At 41.7% G+C, this 20,650-nt stretch overlaps 1 protein-coding gene across 5 annotated transcripts in view; it reads right to left on the bottom strand.

The window, feature by feature from the left end:
* TEAD1 (TEA domain transcription factor 1) overlaps window positions 1–20,650 on the bottom strand; it is a 230,359-nt gene that overhangs the window by 148,240 nt on the left and 61,469 nt on the right. For all 5 annotated transcript variants that reach the window (XM_069739008.1, XM_069739006.1, XM_069739004.1 and 2 more), the window contains one exon: window positions 3,385–3,639. In XM_069739008.1, coding sequence (XP_069595109.1) covers window positions 3,385–3,532 — 148 coding nt within the window. In that variant the 5' untranslated portion in view covers window positions 3,533–3,639. The remainder of the gene's footprint in view (window positions 1–3,384; window positions 3,640–20,650) is intronic.

Below are 20,650 nucleotides of genomic sequence, written 5' to 3' on the forward strand. Positions count from 1 at the left end.
GTGTTTTTATAACAAAAAACAGCGAAAAATCCTGAACGTGTACACACAGCCTGAATCATATCTGTTGCAAACAACTTCTTAAAACCCTGAATAAAGACTAGAATAAGCATCATGACACACATCTCAGACATTATACAACACTGGTGACAGGCCCAATTATCAGCAGCGATTTTACTTATATGCAGTTCTTTTACACTTTTTTCCATAACCCTCGATGGTCATGTTTTTTTGGGATATCTGTACGGGCACTGGTACAGTTATGCTTCATTTTTATCGCAAATCAAAATTGGGAAGAGCAGAGATCTGTTAATCTCCAGATCTTGCAATCCGGCAGGAAACCAGGGCCTACAAACTTTCTGCCAAGAGCAGCTGAGTAGCATCAGCACAAGGCTATTTTTTTCCCAGACATTATGTTCCATTTGGCTGCTGAGGTCACATGACAGCTGCAGACTAAAATCCTGGAGGATTGCTGCTGCTTCCAGTGTACACTGACAGCCTGGAAGAGCCTGCACACCAGAGCAGGAGCAGGGGAGGGGGGTCCGGCTTTCCATTACATCATCCAGCCAGCACTGGAGGGGGGAGTGGGAGCACAGCTGGTGGCAGCCGCTGTACCATCTGCTTTCCCCCTCGCACTCTGTGCTAGTTTTCGCTTCAATCTCCTACTGTTACTTATTGAGAAGCAAAAACTGTACAGAGGATGAAACGAGTCCTGTGCAAGAGCGCCAGAATTAATTAGTACAAGAGAGGAGGGTTTAGGAGGAGTGTAATATGCTGGATGGGAGCAGCCCCCAGTTAAATTGTGCTCTGACCTCTTATCTATGCCAGTCATGACCTTCAAAATACACTGCAGCTACCTGAAGAGCTCGGACTACTAATAATGTAATCACAGTTTTTACAACTACTGATGGGCGAACCTAAACGGTAAAGCTGGGGGTCCGTACTGAGCACCTAGTGTCCATGGTCAGACCCCAAACATGGACTTCTCCAGTAAGTCAGTGTCACTGCTCGGTAGCCCGAACATTGTGTGTTTCTCACGCTGTCATCGGTGTGACCGCAAGAGAAACAATGGCTCTGATCGGCGATAAGTTAGTTACCGTCGGTCAGAGCACTGTGGTTCCCACACTGTCCTACACGTGAGCCAGCAGTTCTAACCGGAGGTAAAAAAGTTACCGCCAGTCACAGGCTTTGGATCCATCGCCCCTTACCAGTCTGAATACCAGCCAGGTTATTATTATTATTATTATTTATTATTATAGCGCCATTTATTCCATGGCGCTTTACATGTGAGGAGGGGTATACATAATAAAACAAGTACAATAATCTTGAACAATACAAGTCACAACTGGTACAGGAGGAGAGAGGTTGCCTTCTTATTAACGATTCTGGCAAAATAAAAAATTTGGTATGCAAATATGACAATATAACAAAAATCACCATGTCAGAGGTGGCTTCTGCACTCCTGCAGCTCTTTATTACAGAAGTGCTCACATGTTGCCCTTTAATTAAGATGACCTCCTGCATTAAATTGTGTGCACGTGACAACCAATGTCACAACTACGATAGTACAGGTAGGTGCACAAGTTCAGTAATTGGCAGCGCTTTGGACACAATGTATGTCCGCCTCGTCCAAAGCGGAGCGAGCTATTGAACTCAGGTGAATCCGCATGTGTGCATTTAACCATGAGGTTTCACTGCGTCCAATACATTCTATGGGCGAAATTTATCTTGGGGAGACTTGAGTCTCTGCAAGATAAATAGACAAGCAGCAGTCTGGAAAGATGCGCCGCACGTCCGTTTCCGCAGGTAAGCTGCAGGCGTCTGTGCACGCATAGTGGGAATGGGATTTCTTGAAATGCCATTCACTATGCTGTAACATCTGGACGCTGCGCAAGTATGCAGTACGACTCCAAATATGAAAAGTATTCCAGCTCCAGCAGATGGATAAAAAATATGTCTTTATTAGAAAATTACACGTAAAAATATCCTTACACCAGGTAGACCAGACTGGTATGAGTAAGACCTCTAGTGGTCGAAACGCGTAGCCGTCTCACTCACACTATCACCTGTCATATTTGGAGTCGTATCGTTGGACGTCTTGGTCTGGACGGATTCCGTGCCCCGCATCAGATGGTCTGGTTGGTGAGCTGGCTCTGGCTTTTGTAGCCAATTTTTCACAAGTATGCAGTGTCCAACCCGCAGCGTTTACTGACCCTAAACGATTCTCAGGCTAATAAAACATGGGGCAATTGTGTATTATATTTACAAGAGCTTTCTAGTAACTATTGCAGCATCAGGAATTTGTTTTGTACGCTCCACTGTTTGTTCCTTTGGATGAAAGTCATGTTTTTGTTTGATTTGAGTATTTTCAGACCTGTTATACAATGCTCTGCTATAATCTAGAATGGGACTATTTGCACTATTCATCTTATTCTTCCAGTTTTTATAGACAGAACTATTGTGATAAATTGCACGGACAGGGCAGAAGGCAAATGCGGTATAGCAAAAGTATGCACAATTGAGAAAAATGGGTACAGAACTTCTGTATGTAACTTTACAGACTTCAAAGAGCTTGTGCACGAGGCCTACTTACATGTCAGCATGCAGGTTCTGACAAATTTTGATGGGATGCATCAATAATCTACCCATTAGCCGTCGCATAGAGACTGTCCCACCATGGACAATCACCTATGCAGAGATGAATAGTGATAAAATGTTTGGCCACTGCTGGGACCAACCACTAGAACAGAGGTCTCTATTGCTCCATTCGAGGTCTTTAGAAGTGACAAAGTGCTGTCATCCCTTGAATAGTGTCGGGTCGAGCAGATCTTTTCCATTTAAAGTTCTTTTTACTTCCAACAGGTCTCCAGTAAGTCTTAGATCATTAACAAGTTCTAGCATGATAATTTATCCCACCAGACCTTGAGAGCCAGTGACCCATCACCCCCTACCCCACCATTAAATCTTTAAAAAAAAAAAAAGTCAAAATGTGATCTGTATGTGCAATTACAAAAGCAGAGATGATGCATTCCAAGTGGATATGCACGTACAGCATGGCGTTGGATCTCTTTTTATCAAGTCATTTTTTGTTTTGTTTTTTATTTGGTCTGGGTACAGTTCAGTTTTGGATGCGTCAGAATCAGACCATTGAGCTCCAAGTATCTTTACATCTGATAAATTACTAACTACTTAGATCAGTAATTAGAAAGATACCTCTAAGGTACCTCAGGACTCCATAACCTGAGAAGATCCTTAATGATTCAATGTATTCTGTTTGTTTAATTACTCAGCATAACATGAGTTGATGAAATGCTTTTTTTCCATGAGACATGCACACACACACACAAACAAAATCTGGCAATGATGTAAACAGCAGCTGGCACTTACCATACATTTTGCCTTCATCTGACAGTATAATTTTCCTTCTCCCACATGGTGGGTAGATAGCGAGCGCTTCCTGAAAGCTCTGCTCAATATCCGGGCTCCAGACACCTTCTGCATCATTGTCCATGGGTTTATCAGCAGAATCACTCATTCTTTCAATATCTTCGGCAGGACTTTCGCTGCCGCTCCAACTACCGGGCTCAATGGTGGCGGTTGGTGTACTCCAAGCCGAAGCCTGGATGCTGGACAAAGAGAAACCTGGAACACAGAGGACAGGATATTAAAATACATTGTGGGCATATCACCCTCATGTTAATCTGCAAGCAGAGAGAGCCAGTAATCTTACAAAGAAATAAGAGCTTTTCTACTTCCCACATTTCCATTCAGTAGACTGCATCTATCTTTCCTGCCAATTTGCAGGATTTGAGATTAAAAAAAAAAAAAAATTGGGGTAAAGTTAAAATTTAAGAGTTGCTGCCTTTGTGCTTTCTGCAAATGTTTCACAATTTTTTTGAGGGGAAAAAAAAACATTTATTACTAAACTTTGACAGAGAATCAAGATATTCTTTGGGGCGAGAAGTCTCAGGAAGCAACAGAAAATCAACAAGCAACATCAAAAAATGCATTCATCACTTGGTTTCTTGATCACACAGTGCCTTAGTTGTACAATTCTCAGAGCATCAGAATTTCCGGAGTATTAGATGGTGAATTAGGCCTCATTCAGAAATCCATTTTTCACAGACAGAACACGAATCCATTATAGTATAGTTCACGTCTTTTTTTGCCGACTGTCTAAAATCTGCCGAAAATCTAACTTTTTTTTTCTTAACTATAGAGAAAAAAAAAAATCAACTGAAAGGGACAAGGCTTTAGAAATAACTAAATTGATCACAGCAACATCAACAGTTGTGAGTGACAATCACGGAGGAGCCAACAATCCAGCGGCGTTTGTAACATATGTTCAGATATGAAGCAGCAGCATGAACAGAAGCAGTCTGCTGTGAAATGGGAAGGGGCTGCCCCAGAGCCAAGGGTCTCCAAACTCCTGAGCTCTGGTCAAATATAAGCCTCTAATACAAAAGTCCTCCAACTGAGAGAAAAAACAGATCATGAAGGATCTGCTATGAAGCAGACAGTAGAGCAAACACATTTAACCTGCTTTAACCCTTTTATCACTTTTCAGCTTTAATTCACAGATGTTATTACTGAAACAGAAGAAAAAAAAATCATGTGAACACAAGGCATTTACTAATACTTGGCATATTGAATAGCATAGTACAAATGTAATTTGTCACTCAGTGAATGATATTTCAAACTCACTGGAAACATAATTGACACAATTCTTCTATAATGTCGCAAAATATAGTAGCAGAAAATGACTAATAAAAAAATATATATATAAAAAGATCCGATCTCCGAGAAAAGCAGCCTTACAATAAAAATCCAATAGTAAAAATCATGATAATCACATCTACAGGTTTGTACATTCATGAAAACAAAGTCTTAGGGTATGTGCACACGTTAAAGGGAAGCTGTCACCCCCAAAATTGAAGGTGAGCTAAGCCCACCGGCATCAGGGGCTTATCTACAGCATTCAGATAAGCCCCCGATGTATCCTAAAAGATGAGAAAAAGGTTAGATTATACTCACCCACAGGCGGTCCCCGCTGCTGTCCGGTCCGGGGCCTCCCATCTTCTTACGATGACGTCCTCTTCTTGTCTTCACGCTGCGTTGTCTGCCCTGTTGAGGGCAGAGCAAAGTACTGCAATGCGCATGTGCTGGGCCTCTCTGACCTTTCCCAGCGCCTGCGCATTGCAGTACTTTGCTCTGCCCTCAACAGGGCAGACAAAGTACGCCTGCGCCGGAGCCGCAGCGTGAAGGCAAGAAGAGGATGTCATCGTAAGAAGATGGGAGGCCCCGGACCGGACAGCAGCGGAGACCGCCTGTGGGTGAGTATAATCTAACCTTTTTCTCATCTTTTAGGATACATCGGGGGCTTATCTGAATGCTGTAGATAAGCCCCTGATGCCGGTGGGCTTAGCTCACCCTCGATTTTGGGGGTTCCCTTCAAGTAGGCCCATATAGCCTACCTACCTTAATTATCCATACAAAATTAGATGCGCAGTGGTGACTGCCCATTTTATTTATATTAAAAAAAAAGTGCCTAGAGGGCAGACAAAGTACGCCTGCACTGGAGCCGCAGTGTGAAGACAAGAAGAGGATGTCATCGTATGAAGATAGGAGGCCCTGGACCGGACCGCAACGCCCATCGGACCGGACCACCCCTGGGTGAGTATAATCTAACCTCTTTTTCTCATCTTTCAGGCTACATCGAGGGCTTATCTACAACATTACAAAATGCTGTAGATAAGCCCCTGATGCTAGTGGGCTTAGCTCACCTTCGATTTTGGGGGTGACAGATTCCCTTTAAGAAATTCGGTGCAAAAATTTCTGCACCATTTCTGCATCTTTTTTGCAAGAAAAATGCAGCATATAAAAGGTTTTAGCTGCATTTGTTGTGCAGATTTTTCTCCACTAATTACTTTGAGTGAAATGTGCAACAAAAATGCTGAGAGAATTGACATGCTGATGTTTAGAAGGCTATGTGCACACGTCAGGATTTTCTGCAGAATTTTCCTTAACAAAACCAGACTTTTTCTGTAGGAAATCCGCATGCTTTTTTTTTTGCACGTTTTTGACGTGTTTTTTTCTGGAGCTTCCCAATGCATTAACAGGAAAAACGCGAAAAATCCGCAAAATTAATGAACATGCTGTGCTTTTCTCACGGAAAAAAAAAAACACATCATGTGCACAAAAATTGCAGAATGCATTAAAAAATGGGATGCTTATGTATGCATTTTTTAGAATTTTTCCGGCGGAAAATGGCCGAAAAAACACAAATCCTGAACGTGTGCACATAGCCTAAAACAGTACCAAATCTGCAAGTCCCAAATAAGCAGGGTCTGCATGAGACTTCAGGATTCTCATTCACTTTGCTGGCATCAGAACACCCTTCAGGTTTTGTGACAAATCTGCACAGGCCGTAGTGTGGGTTAAGCTGGCCATACACAAAAGATAAATATCTGCTAAACAGAATGTACGGCCGACAGCCATCTCTCCCGATTCCTATTCAGATGAGCTCTCATCTCAGTGGAACATGGTCTTCCCCAACATTCTACAGGAGAGAGTCAGTAGACCTCCATACATTTCAGATTGTTGACAGGTTTGCCAAAATTGCGGATTTGGCCAACTTTCATCTAATGTGTGTGGTCATCTTTACACTGCAGAAAATATAACCTGCCAGCACAGGATGCTCTAGCCTAAAGGTCCTTGTGATGCAGTGACCCCTGTTACAGCTAGGGGGCGCTGCATGGTCTCAGAATACACACGGAGGCATATTGAGGCCATGGGAATGCATAGCAGTTACTGGCATAACTATGATGCCGACACAGTGTCCAACATGATTGTAAATGGCCGGTATGTGTCGCAGAGGGAATCTGCGCTGTAAGCCAGTTTTGTTGTTCTGGGACATGTAGTCCCACAAGTATTGTTGTGTAGCTTTAAAGGGAGGCTTACAGGGTTAGTTTGAGAGCTGGGGGGGCTGACTAACCACACACCTCCCACCTATGGGAGTGGTTACAAATATATAATGTGACCATGGTGTGGTCACATGGTCTCTGTGGTAGAGAGTGTATGGATCTGATTGGTCTGTGTGCAAGATCCTGGATGGCCGGTGTGTTGGGAGATCCTGGGAGTAGGATCAGATCCCTGAAGAACACATGATGAGGCCATGGATCTGAAGGCCTGTGTTGGAAGATCCTGGGAGTAGGACGTCCTGAATAGCACAACCTGTGTTGGAAGATCCTGGGAGTAGGACTTCATGAAGAGCACATGGAAAGGCATGTATGCAGAGTGTGACGGCACTGCATTGGGGGAGCTACCGTCCGTCTGAGGATCTGGACTGTCAGGTGGCCTGGTGAGCAAGGTCTTGTCCGAGACGATGATCCCAGTTCGGCAGCTTCCCTGGGAGAGAGAGTACTGACAGGAGTCAGCGTGTGGAGCAGGAGCTCCTGGAAGGTAATGGAAGGTAACCCAGAGTATGGGAACTGTGTGTTCTGACAGGGGGTCAGTTAATGAACTGTGCAGTCACCCATGGTAACTGGAAGGAAAGAGGTCTAGCATGTTTAGAGACTGAAAACTAATGTTGTATGTTTTTGCCTGTTGTGTTCCATGGACATTAATGAACTGTTTGGCGTGCGGTCACCCACGGTAACTGGACAAAGAGGTCTGGGGTGTTTACTGACAGTCTCAAAGCCGTATACTATGAAATGCTAAGGTCTATGTGAGGTCTGTGATGGGTAACATGGCCTACAGCGGTTTAAGATGCTTGAATAAACCAAAATACACTGTTTAAGTTGAAAACCGTGCCTGTCTAAGTTTATCCTGTTGCAAAGTATTCCCCAACCCGCTAGTGATCGCTGCATCACATCCTCTATACACATTTGAAGAGATTTGGATGAAAACCTCAATGTTACTAGGAAAGATCAGGTGTTTGGTGGTGCAGGGGCTCTGCCGACATTTTGTGAAAGCCCAGAGCCCCCAGACTTACGGTACATGGTTTACTGTGCGGTGGACTCCGGGAAAGTGGCTGCCGAGGGTGGTGCATGCGCAGATGGAGATCTCTGCACCAAGACAGCGCCGAGATCTCATCTCCCATGATTTTGGTGCAGAGATCTCCATCTGTGCATGCGACACCCTCGGCAGCCATTTTCCCCAGAGTCCACCGCACAGTAAACCATGTATTATAAGTGCGGGGGCTCTGGGCTTTCACAAAATGTCGGCAGAGCCCCCGTACATTGGAACACCCGCAGCGGCGCACATTGGAACACCCTCTCATCCCAGCCTGCGGCAACGCTCCACTCTTTCCTCCTCCAGCAGCGACCCTGGGACCCTGCTCCACCACGGCCAGTAATGTCTATCTGCATTGTAAGACGCACCCCCATTTTCCCCAAAAAATTTTTGGGGAAAACAGTGTGTCTTATAATCCGAAAAATACGGTAAATACCAGGCAATGCAGAAATCCGGTGTACAATGCCAGCCCATGGAGAACAGAACTCAAAAATCTTACCAGCTGCCAATGCAAATTCAGCTTTACTGGAGTAGTCCAGAGACCAATCAAATATGCAGCGTTTGGCTTGGAAACTTCTTCGGTATGCTACCCTTTTCCACCAGAGTTTGGGGAATTAGAAAACTACCATGGTGCCCTAATCTCCCCCCCTTATACTTACCTGGCCTCCCGGTGTCCGTCCGGCCGTCTTCTCCCTGGGCGCCGTCATCTTGCAAAATGGCGGGCGCATGCGCAGTGCGCCCGCCGAATCTGCCGGCCGGCAGATTCGTTCCAAAGTGCATTTTGATCACTGAGATATAACCTATCTCAGTGATCAAAATAAAAAAAAAATAGTTAATGACACCCCCCCCCCCCCCTTTGTCACCCCCATAGATAGGGACAATAAAAAAAAAATTAAGAATTTTTTTTTTTTTCCGCTAAGGTTAGAATAGGGGTAGGGGTAGGGTTAGGGGTAGGGTTAGGGGTAGGGTTAGGGGTAGGGTATTTTCAGCCATTTTAACCCTAAAAAACTTCCTAGAAAACACACAGACTCTGCATAGAAAACTGCATAAAAAAAAGGATCAAAAAAAGGACCAAAAAACGCATCAAAAAAGGACCAAAAAAGCACCAAAAAAAGGACCTGCGTTTTCTGCAAAGACCTGCGGTTTCAGTCCTGAAAAAAAAAAAAAAGGATGGAAATCAGGAACGTGTGAACATACCCTAAATAAGATTCTAAGCAACAAGTTATGTGTTACAAATAAATATCCTAAACAAGCTACATTTTCCCCAATAAAAAAAAACAACTATATCTTTTTGTCACATTGTTCCTTTTGTCCCTTTCGGAATATTTCAGCAGCACGGTTAATTCATTTGTTCTGTCCGACATGAAATCAATGAGAAGCCACTTGCCATACAAAGAAGCATCACTACACTGTAACTTTGATTGGAGGAGGAGAGGGGATATAAAAGCCTCCAGGAGATAACGTTTCCTAGCCAACGCACGAACCGTAGAAAACGATTTTAGCAAATTAGCAGAAACACTGTAGCCTGCGAAGAATGATCGGCAGGTAAATAGGACATAGGTATTTTAATTAACACATCTGATTTCCTGGCTTAACAACACGACTGAAGAGGCCTCATTAACACCTTGAGTACTGAAGATTACTTTAATGACCACAGAAATAAAGACCCAAGATCTATAAATATCACAAGGGATTATAGTTTAAATGAAGAGAAGTTCTCTTCCTGTGTTACAAAGACGACATCAGTGGAAAAGCTTAATGAACAAACTTTAAAAACTCTACATTTATATCACAAATTGTGGAAAACTGTACCATGATAAAGTTACATTATTCCCACTGATACAAACAAATTACGGTACACAAAATTCCAATCTTCGTGGAATTCACCAAGTAACCACCAGTTTTAAACAATACAAAAAGCTACACCAAGGGTCCCCACCTGTGACTCAGGAGCCACATGTGGGCCTATAATTTGTGGTGTGGGGCTGTCTGCCAGCTTGGTGCATTAGCACTATGTCTATCAAACAGCTATGAAGAAGGGGACCCCAGATGGTGACTTTTGGGAGTAGTCCCACACATATACTAGCCTTGGTGGGCTTAAATATAAATTACTTACAGTAATCTGGAGATGGAATTATACTGATAGTCGGTGTAAGTGCATGAAGCTGGATGTAATGGGAATGCTTGATACCAAATCGGAAAGGGGGTAACCCCAGGATGTAAGTACTGCCTAGAAGGGAGGGAGTCACAAGATCTTGGTGTGATGGGGAAACTTTGGCTGTAATCATGCTGGTAACTAGGGCTTTGGGTGTCGCCATTTGAGTGGCTGTTATTTGGCTATGAATTGCCATGGACCACACAATCAATATCTCAGGGTACCAATGGGGTTAAAGAGGGAGCCCCCACACTGTTAACCATCTAGATGTTGTAGTCACTATTGACAGCAGCATTTAAGGGGTTAATTGACCATAATCGGTGCCAATGCCGATCGTGGCTGATGCAGCAAGTTGTCAGCTATAGTGTACAGCCAACAGCTGCTGGATTATCTCCTGTATGGGGATGCCAGTCTCTTATATTGCAGGACAGTAGCAAGATGTACTGGTGGTCACTAAGGGGTTAAGAGGTTTTCCGTTTTTACTGAAATAAAGCTTATTCCACTTAAAATGAGATGTTCTGCCATTTTCCCGCTATACCTGGAGAGTAATTCCTCATATTAAGAACCGCTACTTTGGCTTCAAAAGGGGTTTTAGTCTCAAAGTTGCCCACAAATTGACATTTCTAGTTCTCGGGATTGTTTAGGTCCCAGCGGGCAGACAGTCGATTGGGAAGTTATCCTTATCTTTGGTAAAAGGGGGACAACTTCTAAAAATTAAGAACACCCCTTTAAGTATCAGACTGTTTATATTAAGTGGATCTAAAGATGATGTCAATTGACAAAAGGGCACCAATACAATGTAACAAGCCATACATCACAGTATCATTCTGACTGCAAACAAATGTTTCTATTCACGAACAGCAAGAAGGAATCTTGAAAACTGAGGAACGGAAATGCAAATTACCGTATATAACAAGGCTTCGGGAATTTTTATATTACAGTGATAGACTTCTAGTCAATGTATATATGGCGACAAAAACTATACAGGTACAAATCTTGCATGGAGAATTAAACCATCTTGTTCTACATGGCAATTTTATAACCAACCTCAATCTTTCAAGAAATCTGAATGCATTAAACCCAGGTTTGACTCAGAACAAGCTTCAATTGACTGTGCCCTACAATTACCAAATACCTTCCCAATTAAACTGCATGACACTAATCATATTGGCCTCATGTATTAATATAGGTACAATATTGCATTGCCGGATAAAGTTCAAAAACTGTCAATTTCCTATTCAGGAACCCAGTTCTCCATTTTCTGAGGGAGCAAAAAAGATTCAGAAAATGTCAACATCTATGGCCATCAAAATTAGTCCATGGGTCTTATTAGGAGGTAGGATTGTTGGATTAGTTAGGATTGTCTGAACAACTACTTGTATAAATGTACCCCAAAGTCTATAAAAATACAGAAAACAAAGCCTCGCAAGGATAAGGGTGAGGAAGCCACAACAGAGAATCCAAAAAGAAAAGGAAAACCCAGTTAAGATTGATGGTTGCTAAAAAAAAAAAAAAAAAAAAAAAAAAATATATATATGTTATGGTCTCATGAATAAGATGCAAGTTAAAACGCGTTGATCTTGTTTCATAAGTGTAATACAGTGCTGGACAGAATATGTAGCTAAATTATTTCATCTGCTTGGAATAAAATAAAAAAAATTTTTTAGCAACCTTCCCCCTTTGCTCGATTTCCTTTTCCTTTTGGATTCTCTGTTGTGGCTGCCAAAGTCTATAAGAGGTTACTGACATGTGATATTGAAGACAGAAAAAAGTAACATTTTATGTAATAAAAGTAGTATATAAAAGCTTCAGGGAGTATTTGGCTTCTGACTGCATCATTCGCCTTTTGTCATTATGCAAGCTCATTTTAATTTCCTTGCTTCTCTGGCTTTAATGGCAGGTTATGGATTAAGCACGGTTCTGGAATTTATCCACCAAATGTATTAACCCGGCAGGAAAGCAAAATAACTACCATTCTAAGCAACTATAACAATGAAACAATGATTACTTAGACTTCAATTATTACCAGTAGGTGCTTTCAGACACAATATTAAAAAGAGCGAAAAAAAAGTTCAGAAGTCGTCACATTCAATCTAAGCCAAGATAATAAGCCGATGCTTAGGGATAAATTGGAGACAAGTCAAGGAACAATCAAAGGTGTCCCATTAATCTGCAAAATGCATTGGTAAAAATATTGAGGAGACAACTTTTATTATTTCAAAAGGAAAAAAATTATGATGAACAACTGGGAAGATGTTTGGAATCAGACTTACGGTACTTTTTCATCTTTTCTTCAGGAGTCTGAACAACAAATCTTGGATTTTATGGTGTGGTAATACAATTATGTGACAACACTTTATTTTTATGTTTTTGTAAATATGCACTGATTCTTTTTAAATAAAAAATCAGATACATTTTTATTTAACCCCTCTCTGACCTTAGACATACTATCCCGTCGAGGTGCCCTGGGCCTATCTGACCCTCGACGGGATAGTACGTCATAGCGATCGGCTGCGCTCACAGGGGGAGCGCGGCCGGGTGTCAGCTGCCTATCGCAGCTGACATCCGGCACAATGTGCCAGGAGCGGTCACGGACCGCCCCTGGCACATTAACCCTCGGCACACCGCGATCAAACATGATCGCGGTGTGCCGGCGGTGCAGGGAAGCGTCGCACAGGGAGGGGCCTCCCTGTGGGCTTCCCTGAGACCCCCGCAGCAACGCGATGTGATCGCGTTGCTGCGAGGGTCTCCGTACCTCCCTCTGTGAAGCCTGCAGTGCTCTAAGTCAGATCGGTGATCTGACAGAGTGCTGTGCAAACTGTCAGATCACCGATCTGTGATGTCCCCCTCTGGGACAAAGTAAAAAAAAAAAATTTCCAAATGTGTAAAAAAAAAAAATAAATAAAAAAAATTCCTAAATAATGAAAAAAAAAAAAAATATTATTCCCATAAATACATTTCTTTATCTAAATAAAAAAACAAAAACAAACAATAAAAGTACACATATTTAGTATCGCCGCGTCCGTAACGACCCCACCTATAAAACTATATCACTAGTTAATCCCTTCAGTAAACACCGTAAGAAAAAAAAAAAAAGAGGCAAAAAAACAACGCTTTATTATCATTCCGCCGAACAAAAAGTGGAATAACATGCGATCAAAAAGACAGATATAAATAACCATGGTACCACTGAAAACGTCATCTTGTCCCGCAAAAAACGAGCCGCCATACAGCATGATCAGCAAAAAAATAAAAAAAAGTTATAGTCCTCAGAATAAAGCGATGCCAAAATAATTGGGTTAGGGCTAGGGTTAGGGCTAAGGCTAGGGCTAAGGCTAGGGCTAAGGCTAAAGTTAGGGTTAGGGTTTGGATTACATTTACGATTGGGAATAGGGTTGGGATTAGGGTTAGGGGTGTGTCTGGGTTAGAGGTGTGGTTAGGGATACCGTTGGGATTAGGGTTAGGGGTGTGTTTGGATTAGGGTTTCAGTTATAATTGGGGGTTTTCCACTGTTTAGGCACATCAGGGGCACTCCGAACGCGACATGGCGTCCGATCTCAATTCCAGCCAATTCTGAGTTGAAAAAGTAAAACAGTGCTCCTTCCCTTCCAAGCTCTCTCGTGTGCCCAAACAGGGGTTTACCTCAACAAATCGGGTATCAGCGTACTCAGGACAAATTGGACAACAAATTTTGGGGTCCAATTTCTCCTGTTACTTTTGGGAAAATACAAAACTGGGGGATAAAAAATTTTTGTGGGAAAAAAAGCATTTTTTATTTTCACGGCTCTGCGTTATAAACTGCGTTATAAACTGTAGTGAAACACTTGGGGGTTCAAAGTTCTTACAACACATCTAGATAAGTTCCTTGAGGGGTCTAGTTTCCAATATGAGGTCACTTGTGGGGGGTTTCTACTGTTTAGGTACATTAGGGGCTCTGCAAACGCAATGTGACGCCTGCAGACCATTCCATCTAAGTCTGCATTCCAAATGATGCTCCTTCCCTTCCAAGCCCTCCCATGCGCCCAAATGGTGGTTCCCCCCCACATATGGGGTATCAGCGTACTCAGGACAAATTGGACAACTTTTGGGGTCCAATTTCTCCTGTTACCCTCGGGAAAATACAAAGCTGGGGGCTAAAAAATAATTTTTGTGGGAAAAAAAATTGTTTTATTTTTATGGCTCTGCATTATAAACTTCTGTGAAGCCCTTGGTGGGTCAAACGGTGTGCTCACCGTACCTCTAGATAAGTTCCTTAGGGGGTCTATTTTCCAAAATGGTGTCACTTGTGAGGGGTTTCAATGTTTAGGCACATCAGTGGCTCTCCAAATGCAACATGCCGTCCCATCTCAATTCCTGTCAATTTTGCATTGATAAGTCAAACGGCGCTCCTTCCCTTCCGAGCTCTACCATGTGCCCAAACAGTGGTTTACCCTCACATATGGGGTATCAGCGTACTCAGGACAAATTGTACAACAACTTTTGGGGTCCAATTTCTTCTCTTACCCTTGGGAAAATAAAAAAATTGGGGTCAAAAATATAATTTGTGAAAAAATATGATTTTTTATTTTTACGGTTCTGCATTATAAACTTCTGTGAAGCACTTGGTGGGTTAAAGTGCTCACCACACCTCTAGATAAGTTCCTTAGGGGCGTCTACTTTCCAAAATGGTGTCACTTGTGGGGGGTTTCAATATTTAGGCACATCAGTGGCTCTCCAAACGCAACTTGGCGTCCCATCTCAATTCCTGTCAATTTTGCATTGAAAAGTCAAATTGCCCTCCTTCGCTTCCGAGCTCTGTCATGCGCCCAAACAATGGTTTACCCCCACATATGGGGTATCGGCGTACTCAGGACAAATTGTACAACAACTTTTGGGGTCCATTTTCTCCTGTTACCCTTGGTAAAATAAAACAAATTGGAGCTGAAGTAATTTTTTTGTGAAAAAAAGTTAAATGTTCATTTTTATTTAAACATTCCAAAAATTCCTGTGAAACACCTGAAGGGTTAATAAACTTCTTGAATGTGGTTTTGAGCACCTTGAGGGGTGCAGTTTTTAGAATGGTGTCACACTTGGGTATTTTCTATCATATAGACCCCTCAAAATGACTTCAAATGAGATGTGGTCCCTAAAAAAAAAAAATGGTGTTGTAAAAATGAGAAATTGCTGGTCAACTTTTAACCCTTATAACTCCCTAACAAAAAAAAATTTTGGTTCCAAAATTGTGCTGATGTAAAGTAGACATGTGGGAAATGTTACTTATTAAGTATTTTGCGTGACATATCTCTGTGATTTAATTGCATAAAAATTCAAAGTTGTAAAATTTCCGTTTTTTTCACAAATAAACGCAGGTATTATCAAATTAATTTTACCACTATCATGAAGTACAATATGTCACGAGAAAATGTCAGAATCACCAGGATCCATTGAAGCGTTCCAAAGTTATAACCTCATAAAGGGACAGTGGTCAGAATTGTAAAAATTGGCCTGGTCATTGACATGCAAACCACCCTTGGGGGTAAAGGGGTTAACCAAATTCAAGGTACAAAGCAATAAAACAGAAATCGCAATGAGAACAACATTAAAAATGGTCATTAGTTTCAGAAATTCCCTTCCTCCCTTCCCCTCCCCCCCATTACATACAAGAGCAGCATATAATGCATGGTATAACCTAAGTTCAGGGGCATCTTCTCTCCACCCAAGGTGTCCATAGTGTCTCAAATGTACTTATGCCTTTTCTCTTAACATGAATGTTTTTTCCATATTCACAATAGAGTCAGATGGTCTGAAAAATTCCCTGAACGTTGGCGGATCTTCATTTATCCAGTATCTGGCGATTAGCTTCCGTGCAATATATAATAATCTAGCTATTGCCACCTTATATTTATTATGTACCCGGACCTCCTCCACATATCCCAGTATACACACCACAGGATCCCTCTCAATCCTACAACAATATGCTCCTCCTATGGCATTAAGCACCGCTGCCCAATATGGGTTCAGATTTGGACACTGCCATAACATATGGAGAATTCCAGCCCCCTCCATCCGGCACCGAGGACACTCAGAAACTGTCTAAGACCCGCTCTACAGAGCCATTCATGAGTCCTATATACTCTATGGAGTACATATATCTGCGAGAGTCTGCCCGGCTCACTCAGCAATAATTGGGGTGTATATTCCATAATCACTTCCCATTTATCTTCCTATATCCTACCCAATTCCTCCTCCCATTTCCCCTGAGCTCTAATCGGATAATTATTTATATAAGTATGCATTAGATCCTTATAAATGCCCAACACTACCCCTTTTGTTCCCCCCTCTGCGCAGACATAATCATTATATCCTTGTGAATCTCCATATTCATGCACCGATTCTTCCTTAACGTAATGCTGCGTTCCCACGATGAGCTTTAGGTGTGTTTTTGCTGCGTCAAAAAAGCAGCTTCTTACAGTTCCAGCAAAGTGGATGGGATTTATGCCGTAGAAATTTCATGTCCACTCTGCACACTAGGGCAGCAAAACACATTATAAAAGATAACTATTCTGGAGTCATCTGATGTGCCACAAATTGAATTTAAAATTTGCAAAATTAGGCTTGCAAGTGCACTGGTGGGTGTATCAAGTGCGCTTATTCTCTTGGCTTACATTACTTCACATGTCAATAGCAACATTTTGGTGATGTGGATGGCTTAATAGGAATCTGTAATAGTGTTTTATACTGCTCTACCTCTTTTTGAACAAGAAAAGTATTACCGAAAGGGTATCATTAAAGCGGACAAAAAGGCTGGACTAATTAGCCAAAAGGGCAAATACACTGATATTTAAGTTGGCAGCCAAATGTGTCCAAAACCATGGCTACATTCACTTACAGCTAATGGAAGCAAAACTTTGATAATGATACTATGGTTTTACCTGAAAAATTGTGAACTTTTTGGCCACTGAATCTAATGGTATGATCACACATCACGTTTTGTCTGTGAAAAATGCAGTATTTTACTCTTCCAGCAAAGTGAAAGATATCTGAAATCTCATTCAGCTTTTTCCTTATAGTTTTGAAGCCATTTCAAATCTACAGCACCTCAATTCTTACAGCATTTTCCTTATTTTAACCCCTTAGTGACAGAGCCAATGTTGTACTTAATGACTGCCAATTTTTACAATTCTGACCACTTATTTTAGGAGGTTATAGCTCAGGAACGCTTCAACGGATCCCATGGATTCTGAGACTGTTTTTTCGTGACATATTGTACTTCATGTTAGTGATAACATTTCTTCTATATGACTTATGTATTTATTGGGGGGGAAGGAAATTTGGTAAAAATTGTGAAAATTTTGCAATTTTCAAACTTTTAACGTTTGTGCCCTTAAATCAGAGCCATATCACACAAAATAGTTAATGAATAAATTTCCCACATGTCTAATTCACATCAGCACAATTTTGGTAACAATTTTTTTTTGTTAGGACGTTTAAAGTTGACCAGCGATTTCTCATTTTTCCAACAAAATTTACAAAACCATTTTTTTTTTTAGGGACCACATTTGAAGCAAGTTTTGGGATCAATATAACAGAAAACACCCAAAAGTGACACCTTAAGTCGCACAAAACCACATTCATGAAATGTATTAACCCTGAAAGGTGCTTCACGAGAACTAAAGCAATGTGTAAGGAAAAAAATGAACATTTTACTATTTTCACAAAAAATTTACTTTGGAACCAAACTTTTTTATTTTAACAAGGGTATCAGGAGAAAGTGGATCACAAAACTTGTGCAATTTCTCCCGAGTACGCAGATATCCCGCATGTGGAGGAAAGCCACTGTTTGGGTGTATGGCAGGGCTCAGAAGAGAGGGTAACCGTTTGACTTTTTTGAACGCAAAATTGGCTGGAATCAATGACGGGCGCCATGTCGCGTTTGGAGACCGCTGATGTACCTAAACAGTGGAAACCCTCCAATTCTAACTCCAACCTTAACACAGCCCTAATCCTAACCCTAACCCCAACACACCCCTAACTGTAGCCTAAACCCTAAACTTAGCTCTAACCCTAGGTCCAAACACAACCACATCGTAAAAAATGGAAATAAATACTTTTTTTTATTTTATTATTTTTACCTAAGGTGGTGATAAAGGGGGTTTGACTTACTATTTTTTTTTTGATCACTGTGATAGGGTCTATCACAGTGACCAAAATGAACCAATAGGAAAAATCTATTGTTGCCAGGTGCCGGCCGGCAGATCTAGGCGGGCGCATTGTTCATGTGCCCGACATTTTCTTCCTGGAAGAAGATGTCGAGGGCCAGGGGACAGGACCGAGGGATGCAGGAGGTGCCACCAGGGGTTCCCATTTCTCTCTCCTCTGATGTACTAGATGAGTGTTCACCAACTGGTCACGTTTTCAGGATTTCCTTAGTATTGCACAGGTGATTGAATGCTTGCTTGTTCAGGTGATGCAATTATCACCTTTGCAACACTAAGGAAATCCTGAAAACATGACCTGTTGGTGGCTCTTGAGGACCGGAGTTGGGGAACACTATGCTAGATCACATCAGAGGAGAGAGAAATTAAATGGGAAATAAATAAACAGTGATTGCAACACTGCGGATTGTAAAAACCGACCTGAATCATGTTCTCTGGGGTTTCGGCTACACCTGGGTAGACTAGACCCCGAAGATTTTCCGACACTGGGTGGAGCGCTATAACCTTATTTCTCAGCACCATTAAAAAAGGCGTAAGTACCCTTGACTGCCACCGTTAAAAGGCGTATTGGCGGTCATTAAGGGGTTAATAAATGGGAAGGCACACATACAAAACACACAACAAAAATGTGCATTTTTAATGCATTTTTCTTGCAGAAATATCTGCAAACAATTAGTGTGCACATACTCCAAGCGTGATTTCCAATGCATGTGGCTGCTGAAGGGTGGGGGCAGACCAGGTGGTAGTGATTGTGCAATAAGTGATGACAAATTTACAAGCAAAAATGAAGATAAATCCTACAGTAAAGAAAAAAAAAAGTTAAATTTAAATAGGAGGCCTAGGGTCATTACGTCCACACACAAAATAAGAGCATCTTATGAAAAGGTCACATACGTGGGGAGGGACAACAAAAACAGGTCTAATTGAAGGCTTAAAACCTAAACAGAACATTTTTCTTCTTCTAGTAGCAGCAGAGCAGATGTCTGGGGCAGGTCACAGATGAAATGCAGCAATATAATAACATAACTGAAGAGATTTGTGCCTGAATGAGATCCATTTACTGCAAACAGGAGGAATGGACATCATTAAATGAGGGCTTTGTCACAGCAGACATCCCCTGACATATATGATTGCCTGAATAGTGCATCAACCTTAGGACAGCCGTGCATTATATCTATTATTAACAGTATCTCCAGCTTTAACGACGCACCGGGAATTAAATGCCACAGGTTAACAGGCACCATGAGATGTACAAGTTATTCTGCACTACTCACTGCCTATATAAATGAACAACAATGTCACAGGTCAAAAAAAGGAAGAAACAATTCAGTGTGACAACATGTATCTGGACACCTGATCAATGTCCAGATAAAAGATACCGCAGTTATTCACAATTACTGAAAGGGTTATTCCCATGATTTAAAGGCTTTGCCATTGAACAAAATTATTTCTACATATGTTGGTGGTTACTATTGCAATCTTCAATCCTTTAATTTTTAAACCCCTGATATGCAGTTAGCAGCCGAATCAAAGTTTCAGATTTTTGACATTGAGAGACTCTCTTCCTAGCAGTATAGCCTGAATTTGAGGTTTGTGTGTAATAATAATAATAATAATAATAATTTTATTTATATAGCGCCAACATATTCCGCAGCGCTTTACAAATTATAGAGGGGACTTGTACAGACAATAGACATTACAGCATAACAGAAATACAGTTCAAAACAGATACCAGGAGGAGTGAGGGCCCTGCTCGCAAGCTTACAAACTATGGGATCCAGTGTACTGCCATCTTCCCTCTCATATCACCACATCTTTATCCTGCATGTATTCCCTCTGCATGTGCCTTCCCCTCCTTTCTTTACCCTCCCCGATACTGTAAATACTTTTTCTCTCCACATTGTGGACATCTGTGAACAGTCCCCTCTCTCTTTCCGCTACCATCTCTAAGGGCTCATGCAAACGGCAGATTTTCTTGGACGGGTGCTACCCATGGTTTTTACAGATCGTGTTCATACCCATGGTATGCTTATGCCTGGTACAGTACCTAAACCTACGCCATTCTTTTGTGCTCTGCACAGGTCTCATTTTCCATGGACCAAATAGCTCAAAATCGGCAATGGAAGTCTATGGGTCCATACAGTAAAAAAAAAAAAAAAAAAAAGACCAATTTAGATTTCGGTATGGAGAAGCTGTAGAAACTTTCTTTTTTTTTTTAGCCTGGTTAGATGTGGAGATAACAAATCAATAGTTCTGATAGATTTTTTACATTTTGCAGATCACTCAGCAA

The sequence above is a fragment of the Ranitomeya imitator genome, chromosome 9, assembly GCF_032444005.1.
Source record: "Ranitomeya imitator isolate aRanImi1 chromosome 9, aRanImi1.pri, whole genome shotgun sequence".
Taxonomy (NCBI): Eukaryota; Metazoa; Chordata; class Amphibia; order Anura; family Dendrobatidae; genus Ranitomeya; species Ranitomeya imitator.